This window comes from Saccopteryx bilineata, chromosome X (genome assembly GCF_036850765.1).
Source record: "Saccopteryx bilineata isolate mSacBil1 chromosome X, mSacBil1_pri_phased_curated, whole genome shotgun sequence".
In the NCBI taxonomy this organism is placed as follows: Eukaryota; Metazoa; Chordata; class Mammalia; order Chiroptera; family Emballonuridae; genus Saccopteryx; species Saccopteryx bilineata.
In genome coordinates this window covers 103,482,734-103,500,269 of record NC_089502.1, presented here as the reverse complement: position 1 = coordinate 103,500,269, position 17,536 = coordinate 103,482,734, and the positions used below count along the sequence as shown (strand labels likewise).

The 17,536-nt window shown below is 45.1% G+C and overlaps 1 protein-coding gene across 5 annotated transcripts in view; it reads left to right on the top strand.

Moving 5' to 3' along the window:
• The window catches only part of KDM5C (lysine demethylase 5C), a 36,712-nt gene that overhangs the window by 1,634 nt on the left and 17,542 nt on the right, over positions 1-17,536 (top strand). For 2 of the 5 annotated variants that reach the window (XM_066249581.1, XM_066249583.1), the window contains exons 2-12: positions 2,753-2,830; positions 6,173-6,295; positions 6,607-6,777; positions 7,296-7,427; positions 8,177-8,300; positions 8,409-8,590; positions 9,855-10,013; positions 11,736-11,855; positions 11,977-12,135; positions 12,752-12,933; positions 13,027-13,189. In XM_066249581.1, the coding sequence (XP_066105678.1) occupies positions 2,753-2,830; positions 6,173-6,295; positions 6,607-6,777; positions 7,296-7,427; positions 8,177-8,300; positions 8,409-8,590; positions 9,855-10,013; positions 11,736-11,855; positions 11,977-12,135; positions 12,752-12,933; positions 13,027-13,189 (1,593 nt within the window). Of the gene's footprint in view, positions 1-2,752; positions 2,831-6,172; positions 6,296-6,606; positions 6,778-7,292; positions 7,428-8,176; positions 8,301-8,408; positions 8,591-9,854; positions 10,014-11,735; positions 11,856-11,976; positions 12,136-12,751; positions 12,934-13,026; positions 13,190-17,536 lie in introns of all 5 variants that reach the window. The other 3 variants (XM_066249580.1, XM_066249582.1, XM_066249584.1) reach the window with 2 other exon arrangements.

The window sequence follows — 17,536 nt, the reverse complement described above, 5'->3', positions numbered from 1 at the left end:
CCACTGGGGATTCTAAGGGCAGGAATTGAGTTTGTCTGGCATAGGGTGTTTTTGAGTAGGTGCCTCTGGCTGAAGTGGGTTGGGAAGCCTCACTGCCACCTGAGGAGGGCACCGCAAGCCTTATTCAACTTGGTGCTTTCTGGGGCTCTGCCACAGATCTAGGCTGGTTTCAGATGGATCCTCTGGGAGGTGTTGGGTAAGCTAATTTCTTCCTTGTTGGAGCTTGGCCACAGATCTCTGAGGTATCCTAATCCATGATGAGGGAGTGGCAGTGGTTAGTGAAAGGTCAGGAAGGCTAGCCGAAAGGAGAAGCAGGATTCCTGGGCAGCTTCAAGGGGGCAGCATATGACATACGGGGTGATTGAGGCCTGAATTTCCATTTTTTTCTCTCTTGGATTTGTCTGGGCAGCCTGGCCTTATGCAGATTTTGTTACCCTTCTTTGTTGGGGAAGGAGGGCAGAAGGGGAATAGTGACATGTCCCTAGTCTGTGTGTGACATGTGGAGGGGGCATCCTTTGTTAGGTTTCTCTTCTCTACCTCAACAGTGTGCTTCTCTTCAGTTCAGGAGACCTGACTTTCTGGTTTTGTTCTGGGTTTTTTTCCCTCATTTAAGGCTGCCCCCAGGTCCCCTTTAGGTAGCCAAGCCTTCTGGCTGGAATTTGAAGCACTTACCCGAGTGGTGCTTGGTCCCTGGGGGGGGAACCTGTGTAATGGGTGAGTGCTTGGAAACTGAGTCTTGCCTGGGGATGGGCGAATTGGGTTCTGAATTGCTAAACAGGTAACTCTGCTCACAAAAATTTGGGGATATTTCAATATGAATATGAAGAGATAAGATATCCCCTAACTTCTGCAAGCAGTGTATTACTCTTGAGGAACATGGGTTTGGAGGAGAGTGTTGGTATCCTGGAGTAGACCCAGGGGACCTTGAGAGGGTCTTGCTTCCTGCATCAGGTAGCCAACCTTTTTAGCACCATCCTGGTAATACTGACTTACTGAGTATTTGGTATACAGGAGTGTGGGACTGAAGGCAGGATGAGGGAGCTAGTAGGTCCCAGGAAGAGCCAGGCAGGGAGGCTTGCTGGCCTTCCCCCCAGTTATCTGTTGCACCCACAGCTCCTGCTCTAGGATTTTGGCTCTGCCATTTCCTCCTGTCAGTTGCTTGGTGTGCTTACTGTTATCTAGAATTTGATTTAACAAGAAAAAAAGGTGCCTGGAATCTGGGATTGGAGCACCTTTCTACCTGGATTACCTGCACTGAGGGAATGTCCTGCTAAGGGGAGGCAAGAGGGCATGGGAAGTTTGGGCTTGAGCCATAACATTTTAGTTTGTTTTTTTTTGTTGTTGTTGTTTTTTGTTTTTTGTTTTTTGTGGGTTTTTTTGCCCCTGCTTCAGTGAGCCCTAGGTGTTTGCTAGTTGCTTGGAGAGTGGGGGGAGTATGTGTGGGTACAAGTATGAGCCCTCTGACTCCTTTTCTAGAAATGTGCATGCAGAGGAGGCCAACAGCTTTTTCTTTTCTTCTACCCTCCCTCGCCCCTTCCCCCATACGTGTACATGTATACATGAACACTGTTAGCCTGCAGAGAGCCTTGGACTGGCAGTCAGAGGACACACGTTCTAGTCTTGGATCTACCATTAACTCAGTGTATGGTTTTGGGTGAAGTCACATTTCTTTCCCATTAGTAAAATGAGGGCATTGGTCTAGGCTTCTCTGGGTTCTTGACACCACCCCAGCAGAGCCAGGCTTTGGGGAGGAGAGGACTGTATGGCAGGGCACCAGGAAGAGGGTTTTCCACAGCCACTCTGGACAGGACACAACAAGCTCTGCTTGACAGGGCAGAGCATTTCCCACTTTTATTATCTTTCTCTGGCTTTCTTCATCCCCAAACCTCCCATTCTCAACTACTGTAGTTGGACATCCCTGCACTTATATGCTACCCCCGCCCTACCCTCTACCCTACCCCAAGCCTCCTTCCCTGCCTTTTCCTGTACCAGGTAGGTATTTGAGGGAGGACCCAAGGAGCCGTCTAGGTGAGTGGTGTAGATTCTTGCTCCCTGTTCCTTGCTATGTCTATCTCAAACCCTTTAAACTGAGAAAACAGACACTAAGGCCCAGACCTTTAAATCCTGCCAGAATCAGAGCTGATCTACCCTGCATCTGTGTTGGTATTGGGGTCAGCCTTGGATGTCAAATCTTAAAGATGGCAGCTTTGAATAACATTTCCATTTGAAAACCAATTTAATTCTCCATGTTGGTCTTATGGGGAACCCAGGGCAAGAGTTTATATTTCTACCTTACAGATGCAGAAATATGTACAGAAAAGTAAAATCCTGTAGGTAGTAAGTGGTGGGGCTAGAACATGAACCTAGGTCTTCTGACTCCCAAGTCCTGTGTGCTTTCCGGTGCTTTCAGACTGTGTGTCCTGCAGCACATGCAAGGGAGCGAAGGGTTAATGTGGGTGTAGGGAGAGTTTGGGGTCAACTGTTTTGAGCCCCATCTTTCTCTTTCTTGAAATCTGAGCACTGAACTGTGGGGAGGGACTTGGGAGAAGTTTCCAAGGGCCTGTGCATGTGGCATTCAGGGTGGACTTGAGGGGCTGCTAGGACTTCTTGTGAGTTCTGTGTATGGTGTAATGGGCTGGGTGTTTGCCAGGTTAAAAGGTCTGGGGTGGCTAAAGATCTGGGAAGGTGTGAATGGGGTGTCTTGCACTATGCTGGAATAACCTAATTCTCTTCCCCCTCTGTGCCCCCTCAGGACTGGCAGCCACCCTTTGCTGTAGAAGTGGACAACTTCAGATTTACTCCCCGAATCCAGAGGCTGAATGAACTAGAGGTGAGAAGACTAAGGAGCTGGTGATGGGGTTGGGAGAATGGATACCTGAGCTTTTATCCCTCTTCTCTGATACTTTCTGTGGCTAAGTTACTTTACTGATTAGGCCTTTATTCTCTCTTCTGTAAAGTTACATAGAGAAACCTTTAGGACTGTGAATATAACCAAGAACACAGGCATTTATAATTTCTGATATGGTAGCCCAAATGCTGGGGATTTCCCTTAACCATAAAGATTTGCTATTTCTGAAGTTCCCCTATCAACTGACCTTCCCTACCTGGCTTAACAAAAGGGAAGTGTGGGGCTGGCTGACACCCTTTCTTGCTTGGCCAGCTGAATATGGCTTCATTATCCAATTCATCCACAGCCCTGTGTATCCTACCTTCCTTCCATGGTGTTTGATGGGGTGGATGGGTGGGAACAACACAAAAACTTGTCTGTGTGGAGACTATATGATTACAGATTTGTGCAGAGAGTCAGGCAGGTAGACTTTTCCCTCTCACTTTCGTTCTGTACAGGAAGTCCAAGCCCTTTGCTTAGGTAAGTGAGGTTTTCCATTAGGGGCTTGAGACTGTCCCCACGGTAAATGAATGGGTGTCCTGACGCCAGTTCCAGGTAAGATCGTAGAGTTTCCCATGGCAGATGTAGTTTAGAAGTGTGCTACCACCCTTCTCCCTCATTGTTATGTATCCACAAGCCTTATTAAATGTTCTGGGGGGATATTAGACACAGCTGAATACCCATGACTTAAAATCTTACTTGTCTTCTAGACCAGTGGTCCCCAACCCCCGGGCCGTGGATCGGTACCAGTCCGTGGGCCATTTGGTACCGGTTCACAGAGAAAGAATAAATAGCTTACATTATTTCTATTTTATTTATATTTAAGTCTGAACGATGTTTTATTTTTTTAAAGTGACCAGATTCCCTCTGTTACATCCATCTAAAACTCACTCTTGACGCTTGTCTCGGTCACATGATACATTTATCCGTCCCACCCTAAAGGCCGGTCTGTGAAAATATTTTCTGTCATTAAACCGGTCCGTGGCCCAAAAAACATTGGGGACCACTGTTCTAGACTGTAGTTCCTCAATCTTGGCACTATTGACATTTTGACCCAGATAATTTTTTTGTCATGGAGAACTGTCCTGTGCAATGCAAGATGTGTATCAGCATCCCTGGCCTCTACCCATTGATGCCGTTAGTACCCTTTCCCAGGTATGGCAACCAAAAATATCTCCAGGCATTGCTCTATGGCTTTGGGGGGCAAAATTGCCCCTCATTGAGAATCAGTGTTCTAGGGTCAATCTAGGTACTGTTCAGATTAGACAAAACTCATCTGTTATAAGGCATACAGGTTTTTTAGAGAAATGGATCTGACCAGATCTGTGGGGGCATAGCAAGGGCAAGTTGTCACCTAATACGGGACAAATGCAGGTTTTCTAGAAAGATAGTGCTGGTGAATGAGGGGGAAGAGCAGAGATGAGGCCAGGGTTGGAAAGCTAAGGGATTGAAATGGAGAGAGTAGAGTTCCTGGCTTCTTAGGGGTTCTTACATCTAGGGAGCCATAGGCTGTTTATTTATACAAATAGACCAGGGGTCCCCAAACTTTTTACACAGGGGGCCAGTTCACTGTCCCTCAGACCGTTGGAGGGCCGGACTATAAAAAAACTATGAACAAATCCCTAAGCACACTGCACATATCTTATTTTAAAGTAAAAAAACAAAACAGGAACAAATACAATATTTAAAATAAAGAACAGGTAAATATAAATCAACAAACTGACCAGTATTTCAATGGGAACTATGGGCCTGCTTTTGGCTAATAAGATGGTCAGTGTCTGGTTCCATATTTGTCAATGCTAGCCGTAGCAAGTGATATGACGTGCTTCCGGAGCCCTGACGCGTGCGTCCCGCAGCGCTGCACTTTGTGGCGCCACCACATACAGCACACAGGATGCATCCTGTGCTCTCTCACTGACCACCAATGAAAGAGGTGCCCCTTCTGGAAGTGTGGCGGGGGCTGGATAAATGGCCTCAGGGGGCCGCAGTTTGGGGACCCCTGAAATAGACCTTAGTTTTCCTCATCTATGAAGTAGACCTGCCCCTGTTTCCTTTAATAGGATCAGAGCAAGGTAGTAAATAGTAGTGACTTATCTAGATCACTCTAGAATCATGCCCTCTGACCAGGGTGAGGTGGTCATGGACTTGGGTCACGGAAATTTCAGGGATGCATGATACATGCTTTATTCCTAGGATCTTTGGCTCACTTCGGGTCCTGGATTGGCCAGGTGCCAGTGCTCTTTGGTACACCATCTCTTTGTTCTTGAGGCCATTTTGTCTCCAGCATGCACTGTTACCCTTCAGCTGCCATGGAACAAGTTTCGTGGTGCAGTACAAGAGATGAGTGTGCTCCTTTGGTGCCTTCATTCTCTGGAGCATGCCTAGAGCTTAGGTGGAATTTTGGAGTTTCCAGAGGGCCATCATTGTTCCTCTTATAGGTTCACCCTTCTGGAGTAAATGTATGGAGCACTTACTTTATTTCCCTTTTATAATTAAAAAATGGAGATCCAGGGAATAAAACTGATTTCTCAAGGCTGTTCAGCAAATCAGTAGCAGAGGAAAAGCTGAAACTTGTTATTTGACATTCAGATCACTCTTTTTTAACTGAGTGAATTTGACATGTAACATTGTATAAGTTTTAAGGTGTACCCACAGCATATTACCAGATTCATTTATATATTAAAACATTTTGCTGAATGGCATGACCTGTGGTGGCCCAGTGGATAAAGCGTTGACCTGGAACGCTGAGATCGCCGGTTCAAAACCCTGGGCTTGCCTAGTCAAGGCACATATGGGAGTTGATGCTTCCTGCTCCTCTCCCTCCTCTCTCTCCCCCCTTCTCTAAAATGAATAAATAAAAAATAAAAAAAAAACCATTTTGCTGATGTAGCGGTACTATGTTACATACCATTACACGTTATAGTATATCATTGTGTCTTTATACTGACACTCAGATCTGTTGGTGCCTGCTTTGTGAAATGAGGAAATACAGGTTCTCTGTAAAAGAGATGATGATACTCAAAAGATTGAGAATGACCATATGTAAAGTTTTGGCTGTTGTGACCTGAACCCTCTTCATTTTGGGACCTTGGGCATAGCCTAATAAGTAGAAGGTGGCAGAGATGAGAGAGAGGTGGGCTAACCATTTCCTCGAGTTTGAGATCCAGTCACTGTGAGAGGCCCTGGGTAGTGAGCCACTTTGTACCCTTCCTCCTCCCATAAGATTAGTCCAGAAGAAAGAAGTCAAGTGGAAGTGTCAGCCTCTTTGAACCATTTCTTTTCCAGGCCCAGACGAGAGTGAAACTGAACTACTTGGACCAGATTGCCAAATTCTGGGAAATCCAAGGCTCCTCCTTAAAGATTCCCAATGTCGAACGGCGGATCTTGGACCTCTACAGCCTCAGCAAAGTAAGAACAGGTTTATCTCAAAACCCTCCCTACCCCACACGTTAATATCCTTGGTATTCTGGGGGCTCCCTTGGTTTGGATATTGCATCTCTAGACTGCAATAGAAGGGCCCAGCCTGGTAGCACACAAGCTGTCATCAGAACTTCTGGACATCTCTTGTTGAAATTTGAGTCTTTGTGGTGGTGGTAGGAGGAGGGGGTAGCCCTCAGTGCAGTGAGGGGCTGGAGTTGTCCTCATGCCTTTCCTGCAGGCCTACTCCCTCATGTACATGCACACAGCACATCCACGTCCCTTCCTGCTTGTCCTTGCAGATCGTGGTGGAGGAAGGTGGCTATGAAGCCATCTGCAAGGACCGTCGGTGGGCCCGGGTGGCCCAGCGCCTCAACTACCCACCAGGCAAAAACATTGGCTCCCTGCTACGCTCCCACTATGAACGCATCGTTTATCCCTATGAGATGTACCAGTCTGGAGCCAACCTGGTGGTAAGGATGCCAGGCCGCGGTGGAAGGAGGCTTCCCCCCCAGACACAGATTTTTCACACTTGCTCTTAATGAAACTGGTTCAGTGGACTAGAGACCTAGGAGCTAGACTCATCCTTTTCTAATGGTGCTCATTCTCTTCCCACACTGCCCAGGGTCAGAGTGCCTTTAGTTATCTGCAGGGCCAGCCTACTGTCTGTTATGTGACAAAGGTTTAACGGATAGAGGAATTCAGATAAGGGAGAGATCTTTTGGGCAAGAGAGGTCTAGGAAGAGATGGAGTCTGATTTAGTCGGGGAGGTGGTTGGAAGGAGGAATGGCATAAACAAAAGAATGAGAAGAATTCCCAAAGTGTATGCTGGTGTCAAGAGGTAAAGACCAGTTGAACAGGGCCTATTGGTGTGGGTCAGGGAGGTATAATCACAGCTTTGGTTGCCTCTGGGTGAGGGTAGAGGGAAGTTTTTGCTGTTGGGGGCTGGGACACCATGCCCTAACCTCTACTCGTTACTTGTCCTCAGCAGTGTAACACACGTCCGTTTGATAATGAGGAGAAGGACAAGGAATACAAACCCCACAGCATCCCCCTTCGACAGTCCGTGCAGCCTTCCAAGTTCAACAGCTATGGCCGGCGGGCCAAGAGACTGCAGCCTGATGTGAGTACTTCCCTCCTTCTAACTTAAGGCTTTGGGGTAGAAAGAGTCCTCTCCCTCTCTGTGGCCAGGACTGTTATCTGTCCACTCTCCCTTCTCTCAGTTCTCTAGTTCTGAACAGTAGTGTGCCTCTCTCTGAATTCACTCTTGCTCTTCCCTCCACTTTCGGCTGAGCTTCTAAGCTGGCTCTTAGTCTGTTCATGCAGTTATCTTTTCTAGGTTTGCTCTTCTTGCCTGCCATGTTGTTTTCCTGACGCACTCTGCTCTTAGGTGCAGCACTGTTCTTTCTCCTTACACCTGTATCTTAGCTTCAGGCAAAGCGTATATGACAGGCATTCTTCTCGGCACTGGGAATGCAACAGAGAACAAGATAGACACTGTCCCTGGACTCACCAAAGCATGTTATTTAGCAGATCCTATTAGTCACTGCCATTTATTGGTAGTGCCAAGCACTGTTAGATTTCTTTCTTTTTGTAATCCCCAACCCCCCCTTATAACTTTAAGGTAGAAGTTAATATTCTCATTCTCAGTTTTAGAGGTGAGAAAATTGAGATCCTGTCTTAATTAATTTCCAAGAGAGGGACCTTCTTACCCCCAGTCTCCAAAAAGCAGCTCTGAATTCTTGCTCTAGCCCACCCATGCTTCAGCCCCTGGCGTAAGCTCAGATGATATAGACTCTAAGCTATTGTTCTTTCAGGATAGGGCAGTCTGCCCCAGGTAGCAGTCTTGATTTATTTCCTTCTTTCTTCCAGCCGGAACCCACGGAGGAAGACATTGAAAAGAATCCGGAGCTGAAGAAGCTACAGATCTATGGGGCAGGCCCCAAGATGATGGGTCTGGGCCTCATGGCCAAGGATAAGACTCTGCGGAAGAAAGGTGAGGCCTGAAAGTCTGGGGCGGTGTGAAGGGTGGCCCCACCTGGGAGAGGAGGCGAGGCCCTGACTGTTCCAGAACTGTGCTTTAGAGCTGTTCTGCTCTCTCCAGATAAGGAAGGGCCTGAGTGTCCCCCCACGGTAGTGGTGAAGGAGGAGTCAGGCGGGGACATGAAGGTGGAGTCAGCTTCACCCAAGACCTTCATAGAGAGCAAGGAGGAGCTGAGTCACAGCCCAGAGCCCTGCACCAAGATGACCATGAGGCTGCGGAGGAACCACAGCAATGCCCAGTTTGTAAGGACCCATCCCTGACTTCCTAATGCTCCGCTTCTTAACTCTTCAACAAGCGTTTCCCCAGCATGGCACTGGACCAGGTTGCATTAAACGGAAGTGTGGGCCTGGTGGGCCCTGCCCTCAGGTAGCTCACTGAATTGGAGAAACAGGCCAGCTTACCTGGAACAGAGGACAAGAAAGGGTGGTGAAACTGTCAACATGAAGTGCGGAAAGGGTCCAGAAAAGGAGACTCCCTCCATTGTTTCAGGATAAAGGCCAGCAAGTTCCTCGTTACCACGCATGATCCAGGCCCTGCTGGCCTCTAGCCTCATTCCGCAGCGTTGCCCCCCTCACTCCTCTGCCATAGCCACACTGAACTACTTGTAGGTGTGTGTGTGTGTTTTCCCCGACACACCGTGCTCTTTGCTGCCCCATACTTTGCACATGCTGTTTCTTGTGCCTGGAAGAGTTTCCCCTGCACTTTGCCCCATTGCGGTTTGCTTTCAGGTTCCAGTTTCAAGTGTTATCTTTTCAGTGAAGTCCTTCCTTAAGGGTGTCCCTCCTTGTTTCCAGCTGACTTGAGTGCTTCCTTCTCTAGGCTCCCACAGCACCTTTTATTTGTTTATTTGTTTGTTTCTTTAAAATGAAAAGAAACCCTAAGTTTCTCTATTTTTTAATTTTTTAAAAGATCTTATTTATTGATTTTAGAGGAGAGAGAGAGAAGGGGGTGGGGGACGGGAAGCATCAACTCACAGCAGTTGCTTCTGCTTCTCGTATGTGCCTAGACCTGGCAAGCCCAGGGTTGTGAACTTGGGACCTCAGCATTCCGGGTCGGTGTCCCATCCACTGTGCCACCCAGGTCAGGCTCCCACAGTACCTTTTACGGGCCACTATTGGCAGTTTATACACGGCCCTTTTATTTTTATGAACCCGTGTCTCTGGAGTACTGTGTGCGTTTAGGAGGCAGATGCCATGCCATCTTACTGTAGAACACACAAGTGTTCAGTAAGTGCTTAGTGAATGAATAAAAATGGAGGATTCAATATTGAATAATCAAGACTACTTTCACAAGTCGACCGGTTTATTTGGGGAGATGATGTGTACATGCAGTTTAACTCCAGACCTAGCGTGATTAGCCTGTACAGCGCCATGAGCACTCCAGCTAGCAAGTACTGCGGCTTTCTGATGGAGAGTTCTGGGAACCTGGGTCCTTTCCAGAGGAGTCTTCTGTATGAAGGCTGGTCAGGGCTTAAATAGATGAACTATTGCTTCTCTACCCTGGCAGATTGAGTCGTATGTATGTCGGATGTGTTCCCGAGGGGATGAAGACGACAAACTGCTGCTGTGTGATGGCTGTGATGACAACTACCATATCTTTTGCCTCCTACCTCCTCTGCCTGAGATTCCCAAGGGTGTCTGGCGATGCCCAAAGTGTGTCATGGCGGTAAGGCCTCCCCAGCCGTAGTCCGTGTCTGCCGTATAGGGTACCCTTGCCTTCCTTATCTGGCTTTATTGAGAGCAGCTTCCTAGCTAAGCCACATTTTTATGTTTTCGGGTCTCTGGGATGGGGCTAGGCTGGGAAGAGTTTTGGGAAAAAGAGGAAGAGGAGGAGACAGCTTTTGCTTGTGTCCTCTAGGAACTCCCAGGCTACCTGGGGAGATAAGAGTACTGGTTAAACGAACTGTGTAATGAGGTATAATCAAATGCTCAATTGTGTATTAGAAACTTGGAGGTATAGAAGTTCTAAAGAGAGGAAATTGGCTAAGGGTAGATTTGAAGGACATGAATATGAAGAAAAAAATTACTCTCTTGATTTTCAAGGTTTTATTATTTGTCTTTTTTAGAAAGCTTGGAAACTAGATAAATTACCTATTATCTCACCACGTAGAGACAACCATTGTTAATAGTCTGGTATATTTTCTTCTCATCTTTTTGTTGTTGCATATATATAATTATTTTTAACAAGTTTACTTATCTTATTGTATAATTTATTTATTATTTTTCTATATTATTTATTAATGGCTATCTCCTATAAGGGTTCCATGATACGGTTATAAAATTTGTTTGCCTTCTCTTGCGATAATTAAATTGTTTTGCGGTGATATAAACTTTCCCTGGAAGAGTGGGCAGGAGTTCTAGACTGGGGAGCGGGGGAATGCAGAAGCAGGGATGTCTAGGGAGAATGTACCTGGTGCAAGAGGGGCAGTAAGGAGAGCAGCTAAAGCATCAGTGAGGGCTAAGAGGCCTGGCAAGTGCCAGGTCGGTTTCATGAGCTTCCCACCTTCTCTCAAATTCTTGGTGCCTATCTACATTTCTCTCTGGGTTTCTGGAAAGCAGATGTTGATAGACTCTCTAGCCTTATCTTAGAGACTCAGCTGTGGTCGTAGAGAGCAAGTGTGCATGTGCACATGCACAGACGAGGAAAGCGACCAGGACAGGGCGTAATGAATGGCCTTGGTAGTGGTGGAGATTCCTTTGGGGAGTACATTGGATACCAACAGTATCATAGGTGGCAAAGACTCTCAGCCTCTGCTTGGCTCTCTTAAGTGGTTGTAGGCCAGTAGACTAGATTGACATTTGTTTTTCAGACATGAGAAGAGTGTGTGTCAGACTATAGGGCACGCCTAGCTCTCCTCTAGAACCGTGAGTGTAGGTACAAAGTGAGGTTGACCTGCATCCAGTCTTCTGAGACAATTTGAAGAACAGGAACAGTGTAGTTTGGCACTGTAAAGCTAGTGCCTTTGTTTCCTACCCTTCACTCTACTAGAATATTCACTGCCGTTTTCTCAGGCCTGTAATTCCAGTCTGGACATAAAAATAAGTTTCCTAAATACCCTGTATAACATAAACTCATATTTTAGCTTGAGAGAAAAAATGGTGGCTGGAGAGCATAGAGTAGCATAAAGTCAGAGCCCATGGTTTAGATAGTAAAGTCTAAAAGGAGACAAAGAGGAAGAGCATGGTAGTGAGCACATGGAAAATGAAAAGACTAATTAAGCTGAAGTGCTAGGAGTAAAGGTGGAGTTATCAATGAGGTCTGCCTCGGAGGCCTTGAATGCAGGCCTAGGCCTATTTTTCCTCCCTACTCCTACCCTGATTCCAGCTTTCGAGGCATCTCCACCTCTTTACCTCTGCCTTGGTGACATGTTCTCCCTTTGGGTTTCAGGAGTGTAAGCGCCCTCCTGAAGCCTTTGGCTTTGAGCAGGCTACCCGGGAATATACTCTGCAGAGCTTTGGCGAGATGGCCGACTCCTTTAAAGCCGATTACTTCAACATGCCTGTGCACGTAAGTGATGGAGGGCTGGGGCAGGGGCAGTGCTAGGGTCATAGGTGATGGTCTTAGCTCTCCTAGGTCAGTGGGGCTAGGATCTGATGGGCCACAGTCATACACTCCCCCTGTTCCCCAGATGGTGCCCACAGAACTTGTGGAGAAGGAGTTCTGGCGGCTTGTGAATAGCATCGAGGAAGATGTGACGGTTGAGTATGGGGCTGACATCCATTCCAAAGAATTTGGGAGCGGTTTCCCTGTCTGTGACAGTAAGCGGCACCTAACCCCTGAAGAGGAGGTGAGTGGATGATTCATGATTATATGTCAGCTCTGTGAGCTTAGGCAAGTCATTTAATGTCTAAAAGACTCAGTGGCTCCGTCGGATGCAGATAAATGTGTTTGCCTTTTGTGGTTGCTGTGGGGTTTAGATGAGATGATACTTGTGTAAAGAACATAGCCTAGTACTGGCATGGCAACTCTAGTCATGAGATTGGCTATTTCCTTGTCTGTAGAACGAGAATAGTATCTGCCTTACAGATTTGTTATAAGAATTAAATGAGAAGGTGTGTGAAATGCCTAGCAGAGTGCCTGGCTCGTTCATAAATATTCAGGGACTGAGATTGTATTTGCAGCAAAGAAGGAAGGCCCAGGCCTGCCTCAAGGGAAGGGGAAGCATTTTGGTTCAGAGCAGGGTCTTTTAACTTACAGGTATTTTGGTGGGTGGGTGTATCTGCCAGCCTTCCTGAAATTGAATTAAATTGCAGTTTTATGTCTATGAGTTTTGTGGAGAGAAGAATATCTATGCTGTTTCTTAGATGTTTCAAAAGAGTCTGTGATCTCAAAACTTTCCCTGGGCTCAAGATCTTAGCTCCTTATAACCCTTATCTGCTTTCCACAAATACTTGATCTGACAGGAGTATGCTACCAGTGGTTGGAACCTGAATGTGATGCCAGTGTTGGAACAGTCTGTGCTGTGCCACATCAATGCAGATATCTCCGGCATGAAGGTGCCCTGGCTCTACGTAGGCATGGTCTTCTCAGCCTTTTGCTGGCATATTGAAGATCACTGGAGTTACTCCATCAACTACCTCCACTGGTGAGTGGGGCCCTAGGGAGCCAAGAAAGCAGGGTGGACTCCCTCAGGACCACAGGTGTGACCACTCTGTATGTTCCCTTTTGACTTGGACAGGGGTGAACCAAAGACTTGGTATGGAGTACCCTCACTTGCAGCAGAACATTTGGAGGAGGTGATGAAGAAGCTGACACCTGAGCTCTTTGATAGCCAGCCTGACCTCCTGCACCAACTTGTTACCCTCATGAATCCCAATACCCTCATGTCCCATGGCGTGCCGGTGAGTCCCCAGGAAACACGGACAAGGGGTTGGAATGATTTAGTGATGTCTTTTGTAGTGGTGATGGTCATTGTTTGGAACTTACTCCTCCCTCTTTCTCATTCCTGTTGTATCTCAGTTGAGCTGTCGGTTTGACAGCTTTAACAGGGACCCAAAATAATAGTGATTATACAATATGATGGTGAACCTTCTGGGCCAGGTGTTTGAGGGCAACACCTTAGGGATAGTTTCTTATCACATCTACATTCTAGCCCGTGGAAGAGGGAAATGGGGAAAGGACAGGGCTAGACAGATCTCCTTACTTTTAAGAGAAGACATCATTTCCATTCATTTCCTCTTAGTCACAACTTAGTCACATGTCCACATCTAGCTGCAGGGAAAACTGGGAAATGTGATTTTTGTTCTGGATGGTTATGTACCAGGTACAAATTGGAGGTCATATTATTATGAAAGAAGGTGAGAGAATATCAAGACAGCTAGGAGGCTCTGACATACTATCCATACTAGAACCCTTGGAGCAGTGTGTAGATCTTTTACTTAACAGGGCAAAAGTTCAATGGTGGTAATTATTTTGCAGTATATATGTGTTTTGTAAGTCTATCAAGTCAATCCGTTGTACACCTTAAACTTACATGATGTTTTGTATCTCAGTAAAGCCGGAAGAAGGTAGTAACTTTTTAAAAAGTGTTCTCTTTCAACATTAAAAAAAAATGTTGAACCCAGAATCCTAGCTTATACTATCCTCCTCTGTGGACATCTCCCACCCTATAAAACATTTTACCTATAAGGGACTTTAAATTCCTGGGAATTCCCAGCATTGATTAGAGTCAGCTAGCTTCCAATGTGGGTCTTTTTTTCTTCTTTTCCAAGTAAGAGGAGGGGAGATAGTGAGACAGATTTCTGCATGCATCCTGACCAGGAACCATCCAGCAACCCCTGTCTGGGGCCAGTGCTTGCAACCGAGCTATTTTTAGTGCCTGAGGCAGAGGCTTCACAGAGCTATTCTCAGCGCCTGTGGCCAGTGTGCTTGAATCAATCAAACCATGGCTATGGGAGGAGAAGCAAGAGGGGGGGGGGGAGAGAAATGGGAGGGGGAGGGGTGGAGAAGCAGATGGTTGCTTCTCCTGTGTGCCCTGACCAGGAATCAAACCCAGGACATCCACACTCTACCACTGAGCCAGCTGGCCAGGGCCTGGTGTGGCTCTTAAAACAGCCTGATCACCAGTCCTGTAGGAAAAGGGATCAGTACATTTACCACCTCTGTTTAGAGTCTTATTTTGTACTCTTCCCTACTCCCTTCCACTCCCCACCCTTACCTGCCCTGTCACCTAGTCTAATGCATGGGATATGATAGGCAGTCAGTGTTTCCTGAATTAATGTCTCCTTGAGATCCCTGGGTAGGACTTTGGACTGGGTCAGTGATTCTCAACCGAATTTCTTCTTGTCTTCACCTTGTTTTGATATACTATATACCCTTTGAGTTATATTTTTTATTATACATTTTAGTGGTATTTAACCAAGGATTGATATATCTAAGGAATTAGAGGAAGCATTCTGCAATAGTACAGGCAGCCTTCTTCCACTTAAGAGATGGAGTATCCTTTTCCATCTCCACCTCACCCTATTTAAAAATTACTGGAGTTGAGATGTTAAGATGATTAAGGGCCCTTCCAGTTCTCTTCACAATTAGACATTAGGTCTGACCTTTCCTCAAAACTTGCCTACAATGTCAAGGAAAATCACAGGAGTAGAGGAGAATTCTTAAGGCTTCAGACAGCTAAAATGCATATATACGTAGCTGTTTAGTCCTTATCTCTTTTTTAAAAACTTGGTCGCAGACTTTTAAACATGTGCTCTTTGCTTCCACAGCATTTCTCTTGCTCATGGCAGTATCCCTCAATCCAAGGCATCTGTGGTTTTCATATTCTCGTGTTGACAGGCTGCAGTTTAGCCAGTTGGAGCTCCTCCAGAGCTATCTTTAGCCTGCCCCCTCCTTCATCTTTGGTGAGAGAAGGCCATTTCTTTTTATAGATATATACTAGTATAAGTATTATTTTCATTATAAAAGAAAAATGCCCCCTTTCCAAAAAATGGAAATAGAGAGGTCATCCTAATTTTCTTCACGTTTAATGTTTCCACCTGTTGTTTCTCTATGTAAATTTTGACATAGTATTAATCACTATGTGGATTTTTATAATCTCTTTTTTAAGTTTAATGAGCTAGAACGGCACTGTCCATTTTGGTAGCCACTAGCCCCTGTGGCTACTGAGCACTTGAAGCATGGCTAGTCCTAACTGAAATGTGCTAAAAGGTAAAACACATTTTGAATTTCAAGATTTAGTACAAAACAATATAAAAGATTTCACTAATACCTTTGTATAACAATTACACATTGAAATGATAATGTGGCTATATTGAGTTAAATAAAATATATTGAAATTAATTTTACCAGTTCTACTTTTTTAATGTGGCTACTAGAAAATTTATAAGAGCATATGTGGCTGGCATTATACTGGACAGTGCTGGTCTAGGATGATCTTTGTTTCCTGACTATGAACTATTTATAACCACTTTTTAAAAAATACCAAGTCTTTTGAAAAAGCAGCTTTATTACAGTATAATTCACATACCGTAAAATTCACACATTTTAAGTATATAGTCAGCAAATTTATATGATTGTGCTACCATCACCACAATCCAGTTTTAGAACATTTCCATCACCCAAAAAAGGTACTTTGTGCCTTTTTACGGGCACTTTCCATTCCAGCTCCTAGTCCCAGACAACCACTAATCTTTCTGTCTCTATAGATTGGCCTTTTGTAGACAGTTCATAAAATTAGATAATATGTGATCTTTTGTGTCTAGCTTTCACTTAGCGTAATGTTTTCGAAGTCCATCCATGTTGCAGCCTATGTCAGACCTTCGTTCCTTTTTATAATGGAATAATTTTCCATTGTATGGGTAGACCACATTTTGTTTATTCACCAGTTGATGGACATTTGGGTCATTTTTTAAACAGCTGCAGAAAGTGAGGAGAGCTTTTTAAAATACGGTAACTGTGTAGGATACAGTAAAGTGATCTTGCCAAAATGAGGGGGTAGGTTGAGACAGGAGCATTAAGTTCTATTTCTGACTTTGCTACTTGAGGCTTCTCTGTGACTCAGTTTTCACATATATAAAATTAAGGCTGGAACTAGATCATTCAACAAATATTGCTAGAACTCCTTCTGTGCAAGGTCTCTGGTCATCACCCTAAAGGTAAATAAACGTGTCCCTGCCTACAGGTTTGACAGACGGGTGGAGGACAGAGGTAAGTAAACAGTTAGAATAAAATGTTAGAGGTGTTACAAAAGAACAATAGACTAGGTCCTTAGGAAGAGGTGTGAAGTTGTCAAGAAAGTATTTGCAGAAATGACACTAGAAGGAAGAGTTGAGTTTGCCTGTCTGGCTATGACTTTATCATGTGCACTTGGAGATTCATATGAGGACTCCTTAGTAGGGTCAGATATATATTTATTTTTTTATTTTAGAGAGAGAGGAAGGGGGAGAAAGACAGGAACATCACTCTGTTCCTGTATGTGTCCTTACTACCAGGGATTGAACTGGCAACCTCTTCACTTTGGGACGATGCTCTAACCAGCTGAGCTATCCAACCAGGGCTCAGATATGCATTTTTAGGAAACAGTTCTACTGGTTGGTAGTGGGGCTCAATGCAGTAATACGGGCAAGAAATGCTGATGTTACCTCTTAAGTAGGGATAGATTTGAGAAGAAAATGTTTTGGAGGTGGGAGTTGATGGATGATAAATGTGTAGATGTTTTCATGAATGGGAAGATTCAGTACTGTTAGGATGTTAATTCTTACTGCATTAATATATAATCTTAGCAGAGGAATCGTTGGATTGAAGGTTATAAACATCTTAGGTTCTTGACATGTATTAGCAGTTTTGCTTTCTGGAGAGTAGAGGTATTGGTCCCTTTTTGACACTGTACCTGTTTTGCCTAGACTTCATCAACATTGAATATTCATCTTAGAAAACTTATGAGACTTCTCGGTAAAAATGGTGATCTTGCCAAAATGAGGGGGTAGGTTGAGACAGGAGCATTAAGTTCTATTTCTGACTTTGCTACTTGGGGCTTCTCTGTGACTCAGTTTTCACATATGTAAAATTAAGTATACCCATGGATACTTCCATTCAGTACTGAAACTTCACTAAATTGGCATAAAGGGTTTTGTTTTGTTTTTTAAAGTGAAAGAGCAGAGATGGAAAAACGAAAAGGCAGTGATAAACAAAATGCTTGAAACTAGAAAACGGTAAGAAAGCTGAACCTTAAGCAAGTACTAGTA